Below are 24,030 nucleotides of genomic sequence, written 5' to 3'. Positions count from 1 at the left end.
CAGATGTGGAAATGAATGTAAATTTTAAAGAATTTCTAGACCTTGACAAGCTGTTTTGATAATAAAATATAATACTTGATTCTTCATCTCCAGCTCCCTGTGAATAAATGTTTTTTGCCATTGTAGATACACTGTGATCTGTAAGTTTTAATGTGTAAATGATAAACTGAGGCATAACATTGGTGAAATTGCACTTCTTTTAAAAAAGAAATTCCAGTTTCTTCATAATGTTTTGCAAAAAGATAGTTCATGAACTGTGAACATTTTCATAATGTACTTTCTTACGCGAAAACAAAGGGAAATATTTGGAATTGTGATTATTTATAGGTTAGTATGCTGTGATTTTACTGATCCGGCCCACTTTGGATCATGTTGGGCCATATGTGGCCCCTGAACTGAGATCACTTTGACACCCCTGCCCTGACACATACCTTGCTTTATCGTCTGTTTTATTTTAAATGGGACCAGAATTTACTAAATGAAATCAAAAAGTCTTGAAACTTGTGACTCAGGTCAGAAACTCGTCTTCTCATAGACAATCAGACAATCAATACAATCAGACTTCTTAGATTCCACTGACAACCACAAAGAATGCTGGCAGTAGCGGGCGGCGTCACCGGAACTGGGCCGCTGAACATTGTAAATTGTGATGTTTCCTACAGTCTTTGAAGGCAGCAATAATACTGCGCCTGCGCTGCTCTTGACGTGTCGCGACGTCTGCAGTGGTTGGAGTATCATTTGAAGAAGTAAAGCGGGAAGCAGCCTAACAGAAGGAACGACCGAACGGAGACTCTCAGTAAGTGACCTCCGGTTGAACCTTTACGGTTACAGAAATACTCAAACAGGCGAGTGAGAAAGCCGTCCCTATTTTTAAATAGGCCACAATAGCCGCGTTCAACGAATCTGTCGCTCCGCTCGTTCGAGATGTGTCAGACCAGCTCAGATTCGATGCAAAATGCATGCGGGATAGCTTTCTGTCCAAATAAATAATATCGTGAGATCAAGACCGGTGCAGTTTTTGGAGACAGGCTAATTTCATTTAATTTAAGGTTCCTCGACTCCTTGATATTCGGTCCTTCGACCCGTGACTCGTAAATTGCTCTTGGGGCATCGTAACAAAAGATGTGCACTTTCTTGAAAAGCATATCCAGGATGAGGGTTAGGAGCTCTGAGTGAAGGTGGATCCTGACGGTGTCCTCATTTTACTTTTTTCCGCAAAGTGACACACAGCTGGAAAAAACAAAGCATGTGAACAGGACGGACAGATGTGTGTCTATGATCCATCCATCCATCCATCCATACTCCGCTTTATCCTCATTAGGGTCGCAGGGGGTTCTGGAGCCTATCCCAGCTGACTCGGGCGAAGGCAGGGGACACCCTGGACAGGTCGCCAGTCTGTCACAGGGCTACATATACAGACAAACAATCACACTCACATTCACACCTACGGGCAATTTAGAGTCATCAATTAACCTCAGCATATTTTTGGACTGTGGGAGGAAGCCGGAGTTGTGTCTATGATGTTCAGGATTAATATGTTATACTTCACACTATGTTATACTTCACACTGTACACGTGTGTTAAATAAAAATGGATGACATCTCTACATTCTCGTCATATTCTACCGTGCTGTGACTTAAATTATAAGTAAAATATACACAACCATTCAAAAGTTTGGGGGCACCCAGGCAATTTCATTTTTTCCATAAAAACTCACACTTTTATCCATGTGCTAACATAATAGCATAAGGATTTTCTAATCATCAATTAGCCTTTCAACACCATTAGCTAACACAATGTACCATTAGAACACAGGAGTGATGGTTGTTGGAAATGGGCCGCAGTACCCCATGTAGATATCCATTAAAAATCAGCCGTTTCCAGCCAGAATAGTCATTTACCAGAATAACAATGTCAAGACTGGATTTCTGATTCATTTAACATTATCTTCATTGAAAAAAACTGCTTCTTTTTCCAAAAATAAGGACATTTCCAAGTGAAACCAAACATTTGAGCGGTAGTGTATTCTGTAAGTTACTGTGAACACTGGTAGGTAGGGCTGGGCGATATGACCAAAATTTTATATCCCGATATGATATACATCACGATATAGCATAAACAAAAACAGTTACTCGTGTTCGAGTCTGTTGTTGGGACCGGGCAGCGGCATACCTTACAAAGTACGGTAGTCTGATCCTTGTCGGTCTTTTTAAATCCAAACCACCACCATATGACAGAAGTTCCCCCTCTTTTAGGTACAAGCTCGTGAGTTTGAGCTGGTTGTTCGTCATCTTGTTGTTTAGATTATTCTTCTGAGTCAGGAGTCCACCATCTTCCTCCATAGCTGTTTATGTTTTAGCCGCGTGCCAGTGTTTCCAACTCCTCAGTAAGGAAAGTAGCTGTTGGCTGTCCTAAAAGTCGCTAGAAGTCGCTAAATGACGCCATCGCCTTATTTGCATATTTCCCAGTTTGCATGCAATTGTAATCAACGTTGTAGGAGAGAGGAATAACGTTGTGGAAGAGACCAAAAAGTGAGTATAAAACACCCAAAATATGTTTTTGTACTAGAGGCTAAATGCTGTGGTTTATTTTAGTCTGACAGTGAAGAAACATTTTCATTTATATCCTGCCTGGATGAGATCTGTAGTGACTTTGCGCATGTGCGATTCATCTGCTGTCTGGCCGCGGAGTGATGTGTCCTCTAATCAGACACTGGGACTGCTGCGGGGTTACTGGACTGACAGCCTGTGCTTTGGGAGGGGGAAAAGCTCACAGCAACACCTGCTGCTCGTTGAAAACAGTAACTGCAGAATGATCCGAGTTTTCCTGTCAGAATCTCAAAAACGGCAGAAAAAGTTGCTAGATTTGTCGCTAGTCGCTTTTGACAAAAAAAGTCGCTAGGACGCTTTGGAAAGTCGCTAGATTTAGCGAGAAAGTTGCTAAGTTGGCAACACTGCTTCGTGCCGTGGCTTGCCGTAAGGCAAGTCGGTGATGTAAAATACTGCCGTAAAGCGTGTCTTCACATAAAACGATAGACATTTTCTATCATCCAGACGATATCTATCGTCATATCGCCCAGCCCTACTGGTAGGTTATAACAAGACAACAGACATGTGATGCACCTGGGCCATGTGTAACCTTGTCTCTTTAAACTGACACTCGGAGGTTGAGGTTGTGTGATTCCTCAGCTCGAATCTCTGTTGAGAGGGACTAAGAGGAGAGAAGTGGAGGAATGGAATCAAAGATGAGGTAAAAGAAGATAAGAGGTTACTCTCCAGCAGCTGTACAGCCTCAGGGCATGATGGGAAACATCTGGCTCACACCTGATCTCACAGCTGATGGGTTTAGATCAGGGGTGTCAAACTCAATCACATAGGAGACCTGAATTAAAAACTGGGTCAATAATTATTGAAAAACTGATGCAAATGGACCATATTTTTAGGACATATTTTGTAAAATTATTCATACAGAAATATGAACTTAACTTCTTCCAATACGTCTTATATAATTATAGTTTGTATAATAAATAAACAAAGGAGAGGTCAGATTTCAAATGAATGACACATTAGTGGCATTCGGGTTTTTTTTGGCTTCCTCTCTATCAGTAGTTTTTTACTAAGTCAGTTACAATGAAAATGTTATATTGCAGTTAAAACAGACAAAATATAAATAGCATTTTCTTCAATTAAAATCTGAAACCACTCTGTTTTTCAGCACCAACATCGACAAACAAAAGGAGAATATTTTTGCTGATCAACCTGTTGAAAATGTGCATATATTTCAAACAAATAGCTATGAACAGCCTGTATTCTAGTGATTATAAGGGAAAACTGCAAAAAGAAAACATATAGGCCCCATTGAAGCATGTTATGCCCGTGTTGGATGCTTGGCATCTTTTCATGGTTACAAGTTCATCGTGTTTGGGGTCTTATTCTGAGCTGTGGAAATTCTCAGGATAGAATGAAAGTGTGTATCAGCAAGCCAACTTCTGTGTGATGTTTTGTTCATCGTCATCACAAAGAAATGTTGCTCGGTAAAGGTAGCTATGTGCTACCAAGCATGCAGAGCATTCGAGCAGTTTATAGGCCAAGCTGGGGCATCATTTCACAGATGAAATGCAACCGTACGTTTGCGTCCTTCACACCCTGCAGATCCTTTGCATATTGAGGTGGTTTGTTATGTCACATAGGAACGCCATCTCACAGTGACGCTTTTTATCCTGGAGCTCTGTGGTGTTTCTCCCTTTGCTTTCCGTAAAGTGACAGATTACTTTTACAGGTTAGCTTTATTCTGTTTATGATGAATAGGTCAAAGGAAAGGTGGTGGGAGCTGGCGCTTGCTGGCCTTGATTGACGTGACAACGTACTAACAATTGCGGTGCAATATGGGAATTGTAGTATGAGTGATGTTGCATATACTATATACCAATAGTTCATTTCTGATAAACAGAAAATATTATCTCGTGGGCCAAATACAGTTGTTCCACTTTGAGTTTGATGTGTGGTTTAGATGTTGCCTCAACAATATGATGTTTGATAGATACATTTCATTTTTGTTGATTTACAGAGATTTTACTTTACAGAGAAGCTAAACACATTCAGGTCACACATCATAAACTGCAGACAGCATGTAGTTCTAGTATATAAACACTGGACTGATTTCATTCTTCAAGTATTTAACAAGGGCTGCACAGTGCCTAGTGGTTAGCACTTTCGCCTTGCAGCAAAAAGGTCCCTAGTTCGAGTCCCGGCCTGAGCCTGGGATCTTTCTGCATGGAGTCTGCATGTTCTCCCTGTGCATGCGTGGGTTTTCTCCGGGCACTCCGGCTTCCTCCCACAGTCCAAAAACATGCTGAGGTTAATTGATTACTCTAAATTGCCCGTAGGTGTGAATGTGAGTGTGATTGTTCGTCTGTATATGTAGCCCTGCCACAGACTGGTGACCTGTCCAGGGTGTCCCCTGCCTTCGCCCGAGTCAGCTGGGATAGGCTCCAGCACCCCCTGCGACCCTTGTGAGGATAAAGCGGTGTATAGAGAATGGATGGATTAATGTCTCTCTTTAGCCACATATATTGTTGGCACTGGATGGAAGTATTTAACAATTCCAAAATTTCTGCTAAAGGATGTGAGGATTGTTAAAATAACATCTGTACAGAAGTTTCAGCCCTGACAGTCTAAACATCTGACTGATCATTTATAAAAGCACTTTTTCTGTATTACTTACTGTTGTATTTGCCTTTTTTATCCGTATTTTCTCTTTATTTAGGTAGTTTGAGAGGGACAAGTTTGATTTCCTTGTTTATGTACAGTCCCAAACTGATCTGATGCTGATTTACATGAGAATTCATGTAAACCAATGGACAGACATCGCAGATCACCTGTACACCATGTCTCAAAAGTTTGTTCTCCCCAGAAAAACAAAGGTGAAAGGCTGAATATGAATTATAATCAATTTATTCAATAACCAGTATTTCCTTATTTTACTGATCATGGCTTTCAGTCTTTCAGGCATGGAATGTACGAGGCTCTTGAGTCTGGATGGTTCTATTTTCCTCCACTAGAGTTGAGCTGTTTCATGGCGGTCGTTGGTAGACTGGTATAGATGCAGCTGTTTAGGATTCCCCAACAGTTCTCAAATGGGTTGAGGTCAGAGGAGTTTGGTGGCCATTCCTCCTTATGCAGAAAGCCAGGTAGATGCTCAAAACACCATTGCTGAGTCATACAGACAGGATGAGCAGGGGCACCATCTACATAAATACCAATTCCAAACATCTGTTACACATTTTCTGTTCAGTCACAGTGCCCAATTTTTTTCCTCCAGGCCAAACCTGGAAGTAATACCTTTTCTAGAATGTTGTTGGTATATTATGGTGCATTAACAGTGGTACTCTGAGGCACAATGTGCAGTCCTGACAGACCTGAAGCTGACATAGCCCCCCCAAACCATAATATGGGCTCTGAATTTCACTGCTTAAAAGATGGTACTTTTTCACAATCTTCCGTGTCGATACGGTCGTCTTGGCTGTTGTGTGTCGGCAATAAGTAGACAGGGCATTCATCAGAGAAAATCCAGTTCTCCCAGTCTTTTGGAGTAAGAGTTATGTAATTCTTTGTGAAAGTAAGGGTTAGGGTTAAAGAAAAAGGGGGAAAATTAAGATACAACAATGACAGTAATGAACTGACCTGCTCAGAGTCCAGACTGGAATGTTATAGAAGCTCTATGGGATCAGAGAGAAAAATACAGAGAATTAATTCTGAGATTCAAAACAGTGCAAGCACGGAGAAAATCACGACTAAGCAAGACAGTGTCCCTGTGTGGAAAAAAAAAATACTGTCTCAAGGCTGAACTACGCACTTTACACGACAAGACATGCAACATACAGCCAGTGGATCTCAGACAGGCACCAAGTCAAGCCTTTCCTCACAGGGCTGGGGTCAGTTGGAAGTGGAAAGCCACTGTTAATAAGTTGTTTTTTGTTCAAAAAATGTTCAGTAGTTGCACAATGTTTCCAAAATCAGTCAGCAGTCTTGTTGAATACCTGTGATCTAAATATCTACCAAAAATAATTGGGATTAGTATTTTTGCCATAATTGAAGAGCCTTTTGAAAACATTCATACTGGTTTTTATTTTTTTTATTTAACAGTTTGGTTTTATGAATGATCCATTTTCATTAGTGTTGCTTGTATTTGTACATACATTTGTATATCTAACCTGACATATTAAGCATATATTTAGTTCTGTTCGACCAAAGTTTATCTAGTTTAGTTTGGTCCATAAATTTCCTAGTATACAATTGTCAATTAATTCATTTAATGATTTAAATGTGTCATTGTTTCAGGAAAATGAATGAACTGGAGGACGTCAGCCAACATATTCATGACAAAATATCATCCTTACAATGTATGCTGGATCTGTCAGTTATTGGTATGATACAGTAATTTATTTGATACCAGATTGGTAACACGTTGTTTTCTGCCGTTTTGTTATTACACAAAGCTAAAATAGCGTGTTCCTTTCTCCTTCTCCATGTTTAGAATTGCCTCAGAATAAGATTAAGAAACTTGGACAGGAACTCTTTGCACTCGAGAGACTTCTGGAGGAATTTGAAAAATGTGTTGACCAACAGAAAGAGCAACTTGAGCATCTGAAGGTAGAGACCTGTGATTTGTATTGTTTGCAAAAAAATCAGCACTTCACACAGCTGCTTTGCATTATATTCTATTTGTATACCAAATCAAATCAGTCACCGCCAATAGTTAGTTTGGTTTCATCGCCTGGAGTTTTTCTCTCCAGTATTGCTCAGCATTCTTTTTAAGTATGAACCTATTTGGATGTGTTAGATATAAAGTAGTCATCATGAGTGAAACATCTAGTGAATGGAATGTGCCAAATGTATTATCTTATGTCTCACTGACGAGACCCTTTTGTTTGGTTCAAGGAACTTGAGGTGCTCTCGCAGAAGGATCTGGAGGATTTGCAGCACATGAAGGACAACATACCTCCACACCTTCCCAGGAAGATGGACACAGTCAGGTGAGAACACCAGGGGATGCTTTGTTTGATTGATGTTTTCAAACTGAATACTGGGCATGCTGTACAAAAATAAAAATGAATATAATATGAAACATAAACTTAGAAAACCCTTGGAATAGTTAGACAATATGAACAAACTGGACAATAATAGGAGTGCATATGCAATTTGGAATATGTTGAAGGAATTAATCACAGCAATAAAGACCCTCACTTTGATGTCAGTTTAAATTTAATGTCAACATCACACACTGAGTTGACCTCTGCTCACAGTTTGGGTTGAGGAGGCAGACATGCCCTCTACCTTTAAGATGATTTCTAACTTATTATTGTAAGTTAATTTATATAGCATGTTCAAAAATAGAAAACGGCTACCAGATAGGAAGGCCAGATAGGGTCTACCTCCCTGCACCTCTCTACAGGCATCTGTGGCTGCGTAGCTCTAAGTTCCTGATCTGTGTTGCAGTAGGGGTTTAGAAAAAGCAGGAAAGATTAACATGATCAGTTTTTGCTAACTATCAAAACAAAACTTTGTCCGTCTACTAGTGAGAAATGGAGAGAAGCCTTCAGAAAAAGTTTCTAATTGGAGAAGTTGCAATTATTTTTTCAATGTCAGCTTCTTATTCAGAATAAACAGCTTGTTATTAAAAATAAAGTGTTTCCATCTCCAATTGAAGCTCATTAACTCTTTCGAAATGGGCCAAAAACAGAAGTAACTAGTGGATCTGCATTTTATTGTTTATTAAAACTTATTCTCCCTGTCAAAGAGTACAAGCTGCCTTCACAGGTCCTCCCTGGCTTATTTCTTGTTTTTGTTTTGACTATGCAGGTACAGTATCTGACCATGTAATATTTTGCTCATAGACAACAGCCCTCCTCCTCTGAAAGACTGACTGATCTCTTTTCTTTCAGTAGAAGGGAACCTGGAATGAACCACAATGAAGCAGCAGATATTCAACCCCAAGCAGAAAATGTTAAAACAACCAAAAAAATCTTTGTCAGAGAGATGGAGTTCATCACTATGTCAGAGTTTGAGGGCATCCCTCAGTAAGTATCGTCCCACAGTGATATTCTACATGACATACACCATGTCCTAAAAGTTTTTTCTCCCAAGAAAAATAAATCTCGAAGACTGAATATGCGATACAATCAATGTATTCAATAGCCAGTATTTCCTTCTTTCACTTTGATCACAGCTTTCAGTCTTTCAGGCGTGGAATGTATGAAGTTCTTGAGCGTGGATAGTTCTATCTTCCTCCACTCCCACACAGCCCTCGAGTTGACCTGTTTCAATGTGGTCGGTGGTGGACTGGTATAGATGCGACTGCTCAGGATTCCTCCATAAATCTCAATTGGGTTGAGGTCAGGCGAGTTTGGTGGCCGTTCCTCCTTACGCAGAAAGTCAGGTAGATGCTCAGAATAAAGGAATAACAGCATATTAGAGATGGACAGGAGGGAGGAGTACAGGGCTCTATTGAGTGATTTTGTAGAGCTCTGAGAGAGCTGAAGTGAACATAGCCCATTAAACCATACTATGGCCAATGAATGTCACTGCTCAGACACGAGAGGGCATCCATTAGAGAAAATTCAGTTCCCCCAAGGCAGAGTTATGAACTTCTTTGTGAAAGCCAGTCTCTTTTCCTTTCGCAGTTTGGTGAGTCGTGGGGTGCGTTGCCTTTTGTAAGCTTTCAGCGCCATTGTTTCTGTTAAACAGCGGTGCACAGTGGGCTTAGAAACATCTTTTCCATGACTTTTCAGCCTCTGACTGAGTCACCAGCATGACTGGTATCTTTTACCGTTGACCTTTCTTATCAGATCCTTGGTTCTTGTAGTTAGGTCTGATGGACATCCTGAACGAGGCTAGTCTTTGAAGGATTCTCCTTTGTTGTACCTTTGCCACCACTTCTGCATCCAACAGATACTTCTGCGAAGGTTCTGATCTACCTGCTGACGAGTTTTTCCTTCATGTCGAAGAGCAATGGCCTGTGCATGAATCTCAGACTCTGAAAGAGTAGTTTTTCCACCCTTACTCTTGGCCCTAGTAAGAACACTTCCAAAACTTGGTTGTGAGTGTAATAAGGTTTAATCAAGCAAGAAATTTTTATCCTGGGATATGACAGTTTGACGAGACAAACGACCAAACAGTCCCTGATTGACCAGGTGGAACCCATTTTTGTGACAATCAAAAATGTTGTCCAATGGCCAGAATGAACTTTTGGGACACGGTGTATGATGATGTTCTGGACACATACTCAATGTGACAAAAAGTGCTATAAGATCATCTACTAGATTCAACAAGGGCATCAATAACGAGAGTAATTAAAATAACAAAAAAGTAACAAGAATACGCGTGTCTATACCAGGAATTTTAGATCTTGTCTGACAATGAATCTTGTTTAAGCTCTAAATTCAAGCAGATATTATGTGTAAAAGCTTGTTTTTTTAAAACAGAAATCAAAGTTTTTGACAGGACATCTGTTGTAATCATGTGGTCAAGGGAAGTTGTGATGGGCATATTTTACTCTTCTGAGACTGTACCAGAGGTTCCTAACTTCACAGGATTACAATGCTGTTTAGAGGATGAATATATTCTGGGAAAGATCCAAGAATTCTTAGCAGCAGTTAGATTTCCATTTCAGGTTCAAGTGTCATCCATCCATCCATCCATCCATCCATCCATCCATCCATCCATCCATCCATCCATCCATCCATCCATCCATCCATCCATCCATCCATCCATCCATCCATCCATCCATCCATCCATCCATCCATCCATCCATCCATCCATCCATCCATCCATCCATCCATCCATCCATCCATCCATTATCATTAGATGAAACCTTAATGTTCTGGTGTGTGTGTCCCTCAGGTACATGAAAGGACGTGTATCATATGACCAGCTTAATGCTGCAGTACACAGCATAAATGCTGCTGTAACAGCCAAGTACAAGATCCTCCATCAGTCAGTGAAAACTCTGAATAATCATGCACGCAAGCTGCACCAGCGCTTTAAGGACCAGGAGACCAAGGACACAAAAGGTATCCTGCAGTCAAAACTTAATTTAAGACATTTGTACTTGTTTGTGAATAATATATATCACAGAGAATGACCAGTACGCAACTCATTTAATAAGACAATGTTTAGTGAACTTTATTTGGAAAACTTAGTAGTCCAATCAGTCAATCACGATGCATGAAATCCCACAGACTACAGAATTCCACTGCTAATCGGAACTGTATCTGTGAAAACAACAGAAAGATTCATGGAATGCACAACACTTTGATGTTTTGTGAAGTAATCATGTGTGATATGTGGTTCCATTACCAAAATTAATCAAATATTAGAATTAAGGCTCCCATATTGTCTCTCTTTTCAGCAAGTTAATCAAAGTCTCACTCGTCACCACAATGGGTCTTTCAGTTTTTCAGCTCTAAATACCACAACGAGGGTTCATTTCACCATTTCAGGGCTAAACTGGAAATTTTGCACTTAAAACAAATGAGCTGGTGCTGTTCTTGCCCCATTTCAGGAAGAACACGACGTTGCCTGTGTGAAACTGTGATTGGTAGCCAGAGCTGTTGGTCACAGTTTCAGCTTAACTACTGGTTAGTTAGGTGTTCAATTCCTTTTGGGGGACCTGAGGAATGTCAGAAGTAGATGTCTATAGCTTAACAGGGCAACAGCTTGACATTTACAGTAAAATAACAACAGTACACATTCAGACAAGAAACTGACATGTTCAGCTACTGTCAGATTAACATAATGGAGTGGATGTCTAAAAGGGCTGTCAACCTCTTCATATCTTAATAGCTTTTACTTGACACTGCCAAGTTTATAACAACTACAAAACCATATGGGACTTTTAAAAGGTCAAAAGCAAAAATATACTGTTTGTACTAGGTCCTGTAGATACAAAAAAGATTCTGAGTTCCTCCATTAGTGATTGAGCCATGTCCAGCAGTTGTAACAAAAATTCAATGACTTTTAAGGTGAACTACAGGCTGTGTTCACATAAAGCAAAGAGAGAGCTTGGGAGCAAAACAAAACGTACTTGATCACTAAAAGAAATGCAGCATGGTTCAAAATGGTATACACAGAAGCAAGTAGTTCAGGATGGTACATTCAGCATATTGAAATCTTTTTTGACCTGATGTGCAGAGTAGTGTAAAAGTGCTAAGGCTGGGAAAATGTAAATACTAAATACTGGTCACACCTGTTAGCATTTTGGAAAATGACTTCATGTTGCAGTTAAAACTGGGCCTACAGTGAGGACAAATGTGACAGTGTTTGGAGTTCAGAAAATTAAATATCTATTGAACATGCAAGTAAAACTAAAACATGCTAATTTTGATGACTTGAGAAAGATTTCAAGCCATCTTCAGTCATCCTAAAAAAATCATACAGTAGAATTTAAATTATTTTCCCTGTATTGTTTTTCTTTTGGCGTTTGGGCACCACTCTAATGACAATCTAAAACAAATACTCAGTTTCCTACAGAAGACTGCTGGTGATAAGCTTGAGGACAAAGAAGAAGACTCTACACTGTTGTGTTAAAATGTCTTACAGGTCAGCATTTTGTTGTGGAGGAGGACATTCGTGAATTTACCCAGACAAAGGTGGATAAACGATTTCAAGGGATTCTGAACATGCTGCGACACTGTCAGCGCCTGCGGGAGCTCCGAGGGGGAGGGCTCACCCGCTATATGCTAGTGTGAAAAAAAACAGATGAATTAAGTTTTCCTTTAGCTTCTTTGTTTCTTCATTGTGTTCACATAGTAAGCCAACATATTTCTAAATGTGTATATTTTCTGCAAAATTGTTGTGACAACAGTGTGAGACAGCTGTCAAATATTTGGAAGACTACATTGTGTACACTGTCACACTGTACTTATGATTTGATTAGTAAAATGAGTTATATTGACTACCCACTTGTCAGATTTATGTTTGAATATGCTTTGATTTGCCACCTACTTGTGCACTTAGTCTGGCAAATGTATGTATGTTTTGGTGTACTATAAAACTACAATAAAATTCTAAATAAAGTAATTTGTTTCTGTTTTGTATTACATTGTTGATAATGTAATTATAATTATCCAAAAGCTTCATTACACTTAAATTACATTATATTCCTTTTGAGACATAGTATGCCACTGTGAAATATTGCGTTTCCCAAATGGTTTTGCAATTGCATGTTGCTGGACCTGTTACTGTCCAGGTGATCATTGATTCAGGCTTTACTTAAACTGGGAATACACTGAGGTATGGAAGCTTCATTTACAACATATCTGAGTAAATAAAAAATGTGGATTAAAGCATGAAACAAGGTATGTTTGTACAATTTGGGGCTTTCATAAATGAAGCCATTGCAAAAACTCCTTATTGATAGCCATTATACTTTCTGCCACAACCAAACTTTATGTTTTAGACCATCATTTGAACCAAAAATAATGGCACAGAAATATGTCTGCCCATGTTTGATTCATTTCTCCTTTCTGATCAATAATCCTGGTGACAGTGACTGATTTGGTGTTTGTTGAAAGCATGTCTGTTCAGAATGGACTGACTCCTCAGATTTCAGTGAGCTGCTGCAGCTTTCTCAATGCCACCGACAAAATGCCCACCCAAAATACTTTACGACAAAGGGTGACCACAACATTAACATTCAAACTCAGATTAGTTGACACTTTGCTAGGTATCACCAGCATTGTTTTGAGACAGGGTAAGTGATGGTTCAGCTTCTGAAAACTTTCAAATGTCCTAAACTGTTCGAGTGCACAAAGTTTCATGCTTTTAAGAGAAAGTGAACATAACACTTAAAGTTTGGCGGCAATCACCTGGACCGTAAAAGGGAAGCCTCTGTACATTTGAAAATACTGGCAAATTTTAATGTGTTCCTTCAAGCAGACCTTGTGTTACTTTGCTTTAAGATGTATTTTTTCCCTTGTACCACAAGGGGTCATCTTTTCTTACAGTAACCACTAAATCAATTTGGAGAGAGCATCCAAAAATGATCTCATTTACAAGACTATACGCAGAGAATCACTGGGATACTTAACGTAAGCTGTTCACCCATTTTAAATCAAGTGAACCCATAAGTGAAAAATAACTCACCCAGTGTGAAACTTCAAGCCACAACAAAATATGTTAACTTCACACCTCACTGGCGCCTGTGATCAACAGTTCAACAGAATAATACCAGGAGTGCGATCATGTCTCCTTCAAAATAAAGCTTGGCAAAACATTGCAGCTCACAGTGTTTGTTTTCCTGTGAAAGGGCCTTGACTTTGGCCTTTGTCAGAGTGTGTAACAAGTTTATTAAGCAAGGATATGTAATGAACATTTTAACAGGTGACATGCCAAAAAAGGTCATCTGCCAAAAGCTGATTGTCAGCTTTATTGCTCAATTTCTGGACAGATAAATACATCATTGATCCTTTGCAAGAAATTGCTTTGTTACAGCGGCTACAGTCACAGTCACGAGCCCATATCCAACACTGAACATAACATTTTGACTCAAAAACTACAGAATTATTAAAACATACTGAAAACTTAGAGTGACTTAATAAAACATTTGTCATATATTTGTATACCAAATATGCACTGTGTAAAATGCAAAGTATGCAAAGACATAACTTGTGCATCTTGTATATCAATAAAAATATATGTACAGAAATGTAAGTAAGCTATATATATATATGTAAAAATAGACATTTGTACCTATGTATGACACATCTATACATCTGTAGCTGCTTTTGTCTGGACAAGTCATAATGTGCAAATACACAGAACTTTATGTCTGTGGTCACAGTAGAAATGTGTCTTTTGTGTAAATGTAATGATCCACGTAACTGAATCATTTTGACCAAAGAAATGTTTTAAATTCACAGTGTAACCAGGCATGGTATTAGAATGAGTATTTGTGATACTGTGCTATTTTTTTCTGATCAAAGTGCATGCGTTTGTTATGTCTACTATTATGATTTGTTCTTTAATTAGCCCAATTAACAATGGGTTTTACTTCTGTATAAAGAAATTAGTTTTTCATCATGTCTTCTGAAACAGTCACCTTGGATTTCACTGTGCTTGCTGCATGAGCTTGACAAATGAACACCTTGAATTTTAATAACCACATGTCATAATCATAATTACAAAATTAATCATCTCTTCTAAAATTGTCCTATGAGTGATAATCTTCAAAACGTAACCTTCACAAATGAAGTCGAGTCATTCAGGTGCATGCAAACTTTTCATAACAATGTAATGGCAGCAATCACTTTTTTTGGAGGTTGAAACAGGCCTTTAAAGATATTTAATCTGTTAGAAAGAACCGGTGTAACAGGCCAGATTAACCCCCTGGCCAAAGTATACCCGGGTATAAACTGACCTAGCCCAAAGTATACCCCAAGTTTAACATGTTTAATCTTTATGTATCAACAGGTATGTGTTATTTAGTTAGTATGCTTGGCAAATCATTGTGAAAGAACATAACTAGAATGGTTTTAAGCTAATTGAAATTGAAAAAAGTTCAAATCAAAGGAAAAAGTGAATTGCATACTAAGATAAAATTATGCTGTATGCAAATCATAATCAAAGAAGATTAACTCTGGCTGTTTTAAATTTCTGTTGTTACTGTATAACTGATTTCAGTATAATATCTATTCATATTACCTTTGTATTGTGCTTAATTATCATTGACTTGATTTGTGCCCCATAAATAAACCATGGCATCAGCACAGTATCTCATAGTATATTTTTCTTAAAATGTTCGATTTAATTTCACTGATTTGTGCTTAAATTAAAATTAAATTTACTTGACTAATGAAAACTCATATTACATGGGATGTATTTTAGCCTGGAAGAATGTATTCTGGGCTTGGCTATTTCAGTCCCCTGGCGGGTATAAAGTGGCAGGGGGGTTTAAGGGTCATTCCAGAACTGGATGACATTTGGGCATCAAAATTTTTGAAAAACAAATAGACTTTTTCTTTTACATTTTCTGCTACATATTCATCAATAATAGGTAAAAACTATAATGATTGGCTCAGTTTACACAATAACGGTAACATTTTTATTCCACGTTTTATTTGTTATCCCTTCTCTATTCACAGTAACAGGGTTGCTAATCCATTCTAATGTTAGCTTTTTCTCAGGAATAGAAGCTAGTTTTTTTTTTTAAGTTGTTTTTTGGTCATTTTTGACAGATTAAGTTGAAAGACAGACAGGACAGTCAGGGTGAAGAATGGGGCAAAGCAAAGGACAGCAAAGGGCCGTGAGCTGGAACCAAACCCAGGCCACTGTTGGGGACTATAGCCCCTGTTTATGTATCACCTGCTCAACTAGTTGAGGTATCTGGGCACCCAGAAAGCTAGCTATTTAGCTAGCTGTTACTTCTGACTAAAAGGGCAAACTTGCTGATGAAAAACAGGGAAAAGAATTTGTCTTATCCTGATAATATGAGGTTGAGTGACATATTCACTGTTCAATTCTTCTCCTAGCTAAAAAGGCTATGGTAACATGTTGTGAGACACGCTTTCCATGCATAATAATTGTTGTTTAAAATATTATATAATGCACATTATATATGATGTAGATATTTAAAAAAAAAATCCCACAATTAAAAAAACGGGGACTTCTTTCTGAAAGTGTTTCCCGATTAAAGCAGCTGTATGTGTAACCCGTTTGAGTCAGACGATCATTTTGGCACTGCACCGGAATTGTGAAGTGTCCTTGTTGTGGAGCTTGACAGGAGGAGCTGTGGAGCAGCGCAGTGCCTAATGGAGTCTGGATTCAGGCTGGTGTGTGTCGGAGTGAGACAAGCTTAGACGAGACTCTTTGAGAAACTCAAGTGGAAACCGGAGAAGAAGGCTGTGATTTGTGCCAGAACACAGCTGCACTAAGGTAAGAAGCAGCAGGAGCAGTATGTTTTTAGAGCTCAGGCTCTCAGTCCTTCTTCTTCTGCTTCTCTTCCTGCTTTTGTTCTCTCGACAACTTTTGCAGCTCCGCGTCGCTGTGGCTTTGGAGAGAAAAACTGTTCCTGAGCTATTTCTGCTTTACTATCAGATAATACAGACACCACGGATTACCACACCAACTCACTGTGTGCTTGCGGTAGGGCTGCAAACTACAAAATATTCTAGTCGAATAGTCTATCGATTATTTAACCCTTAGGTGTATAAGTAGATCAAAATTGACCCGGTGAAGTCGCCTTCTTGCAATATCTTTGGAATGAAAAGTTATCATTTCATAATCCAGCTATTCCTCAAAAGCATATTTTTGATATCATTCCATTTAAATTTTTATACTTTTAAAGAAATTGTAATATTAGTATCACAAGCCAAACTCCTCATCACTGATAGAATCATACTAGGCGATGCGGTGCACAAACTTGGAGTGAGGAGAGCAGCAACAGCTGGAGGAAAAGAGTGGAAAAATTTCTACAAAATCAATGTTGACATTCTTCTATTGTTGTTTTGTGTAATCTTCTTTTTCAAATATCAAAACGTTCAAAATCAATTACAGGGAAACAAACATATTTCAGACAAGAAATCATTCTTATGTGTAAAAAATTACAATACAAACAATAATACAAATGATTGTTGATAACCAAAATGACAAAAAAAATGGCATAAAAACACAGATTCTTATACAGGTCATTTCTGACCCACTTATGGAAGAGTGTAGGGTCCAATCATTCATGCATCTAAGGTTTAATCGACTATTCCAATTTTAATTTGCACTGTGACTATGTGGCTAACAGCTTTGGAATATAGATGTAGGTTGTTTTAGGCATATGGTAATTAACAATTTGTAATGAAAAATTAACTTGTGGAAGTTAATAGTTAAAAATCCATCAAGACTTGCTTCCTCTCAGCAGACCTGTTGGCTGCCACTGTTGGTTGGTATTGTCCGCTGTTTAGAAGAGTCAAAATACCATCACTGCTGTTACCAAACATTAAATAAGGACTGTCACTTTTTTTAAATTTTGGCACCAAAGTATTGGTTCTCTTGAAATCTTAAAGAATTATGTGGAATTGTAACAGATTGAGCTGAGGTTTGGAGTAAATGACTTTGATTTGATGCTAAGCAATATCGGTCAGCAGAACGAATAATCAGGTAACGGAAAAATTAGTTGCCTGTTCAGTTTTTCTTTTTTCTATTTGTCAGAAGTAATGTTGGAATAAGAGTGAATTTTAAAAAAACCGTGAAGTTCTCTGTTGTTGTAAACTCATCCTGATATCAGCTGCAGGGTGTTTGAAATCTGCCAGGTTCCAGCAGGAGTTTGTCTCTTCATCTGACCGGGAACAGCTGAAGTTTGTATGGATTCAGTGTGTGGGTGGTGTTGTCACAAGTTGGATCATTTAATCTAGCACATCGGTCGGTGTGAGGAGTTAACCCACTGAGTTAAGCCCCTGTAGTGCTTCTTTTGATAGTATGAACTAGGGCTACAACAAACGATTATTTTAATAATCGATTAATCGGTCGAGTGTTTTTTTCGATTAATTGATTAATCGTATAAAAAAAATGCACATTTTTAATTTCCAGAAATTAAATTTCCATTCAGAAATAGAAGATTTGGACTGACAGAGCACCTATCACTGTCATTAATCAGCTGACAAACAAATGCTAGCATCAGGCGAGCTACCAGAGAGACTAATGTTACGTTTCCTCACTTTAAAACGGAACAAACGTAGGATAATGTAGTGACTTAAGGTGCGTGTCTGCTAGATGTGACACACCGCATGTGGCATGCTGGTCTGGTTGTGGCGCGTTTCCAGCTGCAATCCGGTGTGTTTACCTGGAGCTCATTTGCATAAAGTAGACTCGACTTCTACTTTGTGCAACTTCGATGCGACGTGCGGAGATCCCACGCATTATGAAACTGTCCTCAAAGTAGGCGTTGCTGTGTTTATCTGACTCCTCTGCTGGACTGTCAAGCTGGAAGTGCTTTTGCTCGAGTGCTGTAATGTGACAATGTTTTTACCCACTAGTGACCACCCGCATGCATTGCCGTGTGGGAAAATTGCATGTAGTGGACATGCAGCATGTTCTTTGTTTTGTGAAGCGTAAAATCCTGCCACGCTTTTGAGGACTTTGGTCAAACTGTTGTCTCCGTGCCGGTCATGTTTCATTTGATGAATTTAGTCTTCCTTTGAAAATACCACCTTCCCTCTACCTCCACCTCGCTCTGTTTAACTCGCTCTGCAGGTGGAAGTTTTTTAAAAACTTTATTTCAGTCAAATAGGATTGACAAAGCTCTGCAGGTGAAGTAAACGGCTCCGCGACATGACAAGTGACGCATAAATCACGTGACACAACAAATCAATAATGATAGTCAATGCCAATGCTTTTAATAATCGATTTTAATTGATTTAATCGATTTGTTGTTGCAACCCTAGTATGAATTCACCACATATTTCGAAGTTCAGCATTATAAGAAGTACAGTTTTCTTCTGATTTTGCCAGTGAGATCTCAGCTTCATGTTTTGTTCTGAGCTGAAGAACTGTTCAGATTCTTTCTGAACACAAAATCCTAGCCTGGGGGTGTTGTCATGGTGATGTCCATCGATCAGGTAAACAGACACAAGTTTGTCTGTTTGGGTGTTTTTGGAATGTAAATGTATGGATGCCATTTTTAAACCATTTCCTCAATTAACAGATAGCCACATCAACAACCAATAACTGAATAATCATTGAAATGAGTGAAATACAATATGCATTTTTCCTTATGCTGATAAAAAGTTTTTTTTATTACCACTGACGTATGTTCATCGGTACCCTCATTACCCTGGTACTCGTGAACTTGTCATTGCATAGTTATGTTAACATCTAGACATGGTATCATGCAGTGCAATAATTGTGTGTTAATACTTATCACAAGAAAGAGCAGAACCGGAGCTTTAGTGTTTGTTACATAGTTACTAAAGTAATCGTGCCATGAAAAAAATAATCAATTTATTTAAAATAATATCTTTTCCACCCATTCGCACACCGTCACTTTTTGGGGAACCAAGTTCTGCAGATTTCTGGCAGACGGCTGGGTCAAGTCGAACAGAGCAGACGAGGGAGGTCCAGGTCCTCTTCAGGAGGAAGGGGTCTTCTCCAGCTTCTCTGCTCTTGAGACTGTGGTGGGAGACACAGAAAACCTTCTGGCAATGGTACACACTGATGTACCATCCTGGAGGAGTTGGACTGCCTGTGCAACCTCTGTAGGGTCCAGGTATCGCCTCATGCTACCAGAAGTGACTCTGACCCTAGCCAAATGCAAAACTAGTGAAAAACTGAAAACATTAGGAAGGGGAAAAAAATGTCAGTGGCCTTCACCTGTAAACTCATTCCTGTTTTGGGGGTTGTCTCATTGTTACCCCTCTAGTGCATCTGTTGTTAATTTCATGAACACCAAAGCAGCTGAAACTGACTAAAAAGCCCCTCAGTTACTTACTTGACCAGATCAGTATCCCACATGTTTCACTGACTTGATGCAGTACTTAGATTAAAAAGTGTTCCTTTAATTCTTTTGAGCAGTGTATATTATTTTGAAGCGCTGATCAAGAGTTGTTAACTGACATCAGAGACAGTTATCTGTGATGGATGTGTGAGCGCTTATTACAGAGAGTGCTAATCTGTTCATTCTCTCTCCAGCTGTTTGCTTTTCTCTCTTTGTACAGTTCAGCTGCTTGCTCAGCACACTCATAGTTCACTTCATACCAGCTTTTCCTGTTCCTAAGAGGGAGGGAGGGATGAAAGGACGGACGGAAGGAAGGAAGGAAGGCAAACAGACAGACAGACAGACAGACAGAAGAATAGTGCAATAGCTGTGTGACTAAATTATTTTGAAAAGGTCTGAAATAAGACATTCTAATGTTACCTTCTAATGTTACCTAAGCTGAAATCAAAGGATTTTATCATTGTGAGCTTTGTTTTTCAGTGTAGTGTGGCTAGTAGAGCCCAACACACAAACTAGTAGTGATCCAGTCATCAAACCATTGCTGTCTGGCTTCCTGTCTGGTCACAGAATAACTGCAAGCCATGGCACACTGGTTAACACATTTAACCCGAGGGGGAAAACTGGTCAGTGACATAACCTGTTGGACATTCTCTGCTCTTCATTTCACATCAAAAGTGGTAAGAAAAGACTGAGTGTTTTCTTGGCTTCTGTGTTGTTCAGTCTTAACTGTGCTGGCATACAGACTTCTTCAGCTGGATTTTCTGGCAATTTCAAATCAACTGTGGAAATGTGGTAATGGGAAAAAAAATAGGCAAACCTATCTATGTATTCAAAAAATAGTACTATGGTAAGGATATGAGATATTTCCTGTACAGAATAACAACACAAGCAGAGGGACTGGTATCTTTTAGACTTTAACCATACTACTACTCTTACCAAAAGTGCTCATTGATCTGGTAGTTAGTCTTCTTATCAATGTTCTAAGAGAAAAAAATGGAAACAAAATAGAAACAGAAGTACCATTACTTTATTTTTTCTTTTCCTATTTTATTCTTCACTTTTGTGTAAAGCACTAACAGCAGAACCTTTTCTTTAACAATGTTTTTACTGCAAGGAATTAATAGTTCTACTTTAGGCAAAAGTTTTGGGTTTCAATGATTCCATCGTAGAAAATGCTATGTTATAGATGGTCGTCACATGTGTATGTAAACATCTGTTCACAGCTGTAGCTGTCTGTTATCTCACATCCCTTGGGCCTTTTCAAAAGCAAAAGTACACAATGCTCTGAGAAACACAGACAGTTTTCTCCTTTCTGTATTGCCTGTGGTTGTGTCTCTCCATCTGTCGCACACAGCAGTCAGCAGTGGAATGTGGGGTTAACCAGTGCTGGATATTTTACTCTTGAGTGATACTCTTTCTCACTCTGCTCTCATGTCTTCTGAGCTCTGCATATTGTATTTTAACTTCTTGAAGAACTCCGTGTGGGTTCAATCTGCTGAGATGACAGCAGGATTTTTTGTATGTCACTGCATGCTGTCTGAGTTTGTCTGCATGTGCAATAAAGCTGCACAATTAACTTGGTTTTAATCATGACAGCAATTTGGGCTTCCCACAATTAAGTGAACACGATGGAGTGCAGTGCCGACATTTAAAATGCTCCACTCATAGAAAACTGTCCATATAGATTAAATGCCTTGGTTTCATCTTGGGCAAATCTGGCATTAGAATGCATTATGTCACTCATGTTTTTTTGCTTTTTGTTTGTGCTGCAGTAACAGAGATGAGACTACAGGCTTTTCCGTGCACAGCTGCTTATGTTAGGAGTTTAAGGAACATCTGTAAATTGTTCAATCATTTTACATCTTATTTGCCTTGATTTGTACACTAGCAAGACTATAGCACAACATGGAAACAACACTGCATTAAAATATTTTCTCCATAAAAGCAAAGAACAATCTTTATCTCACTATTGATCAAAATCATTTTAATGATTATTTTGACCACATTCATGCAGCCCAGCTGTGCAGTAAGCACATATCTAAATCCACTGTTTGAACTGAAAAAAAATTCTGAGCAATATCTGGCACAAAAATGGACTTGGGGTTTCATAAAGTCTTATCTTAAATAGGCTTCTTGCTGACAGTGACTTGTTGGGGTGTATATCATCTGTTTTGGGGGAGTATATAGGTCATAGTGCAGTCTAGCTTTGATTTAGCGCAGTCTTTCATTCAGGCTTTTAAAAAAAATGTTTTTTCTTTTATTGTGACATTACAGTTTCAACTCTTTCTTATTCAAACAAGTAACAGAACAAAACGGCTACAGCTCCCATTGATGTTCTGTAGCTCCCATTGATATTCTACCACAAAGAGCTGATTGTACCTGGCATTTGGTACTAGTGACCAACCATGAAACGGCAACAAGAATTTTCACTGTAGTAAATGCAAAAAAAGTTGAATCGAATTCAGCTTTTCCTACAATGTAACAGTGTCTTCCAGTGTGATGCTATGTTAGCTAATTACATATAACTAATGTCTATTACTTTTTATTAATTTTCATGGAAACAATTAAACAGCTACTGTACTGATAACTTTACACAAAATGCATTCTCTGATGTCTTTGGGGGGCACGATGAGGAATAGCCACTTGTGTTGGAACCTAGTTACTGACACAAATCAAAGGACAGCCATCCAGGTCCCATTTTAAACTGTACTTTTGTGAATTGTCTGGAAACCACTGTGTGTTTGGGTTGTGCCTTCTTCAGCGACTTGGTTAAAATGAATTTAGCAGGCCTACTAGGATAGAGCAGTTGAATTAATATATTGGATATCTGCCTCATTGAAAATTGAATTGTGAGAATTGAATTGAGTTATTAGTTATCATTGTGTTAACTAATAGGAAGTGGTGTGCGTGAGAAAAGTAATTTAGACAACCACTGTGAAGATCATGCTGACAGAGGTAATTAGCCACAAAGTTTGAGAATAACAGTTTCTCAACATTGCATGCCATGCTCAGCGCCCCAGTAAAGGACACATGCAAAGTTATGCAGTGTCTCTCTGCCACTCATCACTGTACAGTTGGCTGGGACAGTGAAGGCCAATTAGCAGCTATGAACCAGTAAAGACACAGTGTTAGACCGGAGGTTTCCCTACCGCAGTAAAGAACCGTAGGTCTGGAAATGTAGCTCAGCTTTGACTTGCTTATAATAGTATAACTGAAAAGTTGAGTCTCCCATACTGATAGTGCTGTGTTAAGAATGGATAGACTAAATTATTTCTTCTGCACTGAATTTGTGAAGAGGTGTCCATGATACTAATCACTGGTGAACTCTGGACTGATTGTATTCTAAAAAGCCAGCAACAATCACTCCTCTCTGCATATTGATTAACTGCATGGAGAGGAGGAGCAGTTTTCAGATGGGTCTGGTGTTGGAGAGAGAGTGAATCACTGGTATTTCTAAAATGAAATAATCTTTGCAAAACACTGGAAGTTGCCAGTGTTGGACTGATGGTAGCCAGTTAAAAGATTTTAACAAATGACCCAACCCTAAGCCTTACAGAGGCTACAGATCCTGATTTATTTGTCTCTCTCCACTGAACAATCAGTGTATTTAGGTTTTGGTCTCTGAGCAAGCACAGTGACACCAAACCAGCTGACTGTTACTGATTGGAAGGTTGAGTGTTCAAGACCAGGCATCACCAAGCTGCCACTGCTGAGCCCCTGAGCAGAGCCATTAACCCTGCTCCAGCCATTACTAAGGCTTTGGGACTCCGGACAACCACAGTGAGCAACATTATCCACAAATGGAGAGAATATGAAAGAGTGGTGAACCTTCCCAGGAGTGGCTGGCCTACCATCATTTCTCCAAGAGTGCATGAACATCTCATCCAGGAGGTTGCAAAAGAACAGTTTGTCTGAAATTTGCACAAACATATCTGGATGAGCCCCAAGACTTTTAGGATAACATCCTGTGGACTAATGAGTCAAAGGTAAACTTTTTGGAAGACATGGGTCGATTGCATCAGGTGTAAAGCTAATACTATATTCCACTTTTTT

At 39.0% G+C, this 24,030-nt stretch overlaps 1 protein-coding gene across 2 annotated transcripts; it reads left to right on the top strand.

Moving 5' to 3' along the window:
* Window positions 1–714: 714 nt before the first annotated feature.
* Window positions 715–12,578, top strand: ska1 (spindle and kinetochore associated complex subunit 1). 2 transcript variants are annotated; one of them, XM_022215654.2, is made up of 7 exons: window positions 715–796; window positions 6,840–6,925; window positions 7,036–7,151; window positions 7,440–7,534; window positions 8,447–8,578; window positions 10,401–10,570; window positions 12,099–12,578. In XM_022215654.2, the coding sequence occupies exons 2-7, from the start codon at window positions 6,844–6,846 to the stop codon at window positions 12,245–12,247; spliced, it is 744 nt and encodes a 247-aa protein (XP_022071346.2). In that variant the 5' UTR covers window positions 715–796; window positions 6,840–6,843; the 3' UTR covers window positions 12,248–12,578. The 2 variants fall into 2 exon arrangements, with proteins under 2 accessions (XP_022071346.2, XP_051807894.1); XM_051951934.1 differs by having other exon boundaries at window positions 8,444–8,578.
* Window positions 12,579–24,030: the final 11,452 nt, after the last annotated feature.

This window comes from Acanthochromis polyacanthus, chromosome 8 (assembly GCF_021347895.1).
Source record: "Acanthochromis polyacanthus isolate Apoly-LR-REF ecotype Palm Island chromosome 8, KAUST_Apoly_ChrSc, whole genome shotgun sequence".
In the NCBI taxonomy this organism is placed as follows: domain Eukaryota; kingdom Metazoa; phylum Chordata; class Actinopteri; family Pomacentridae; genus Acanthochromis; species Acanthochromis polyacanthus.
The sequence above is the reverse complement of the archived record's forward strand: the minus strand, read 5'-3'. Positions and strand labels throughout refer to the sequence as shown.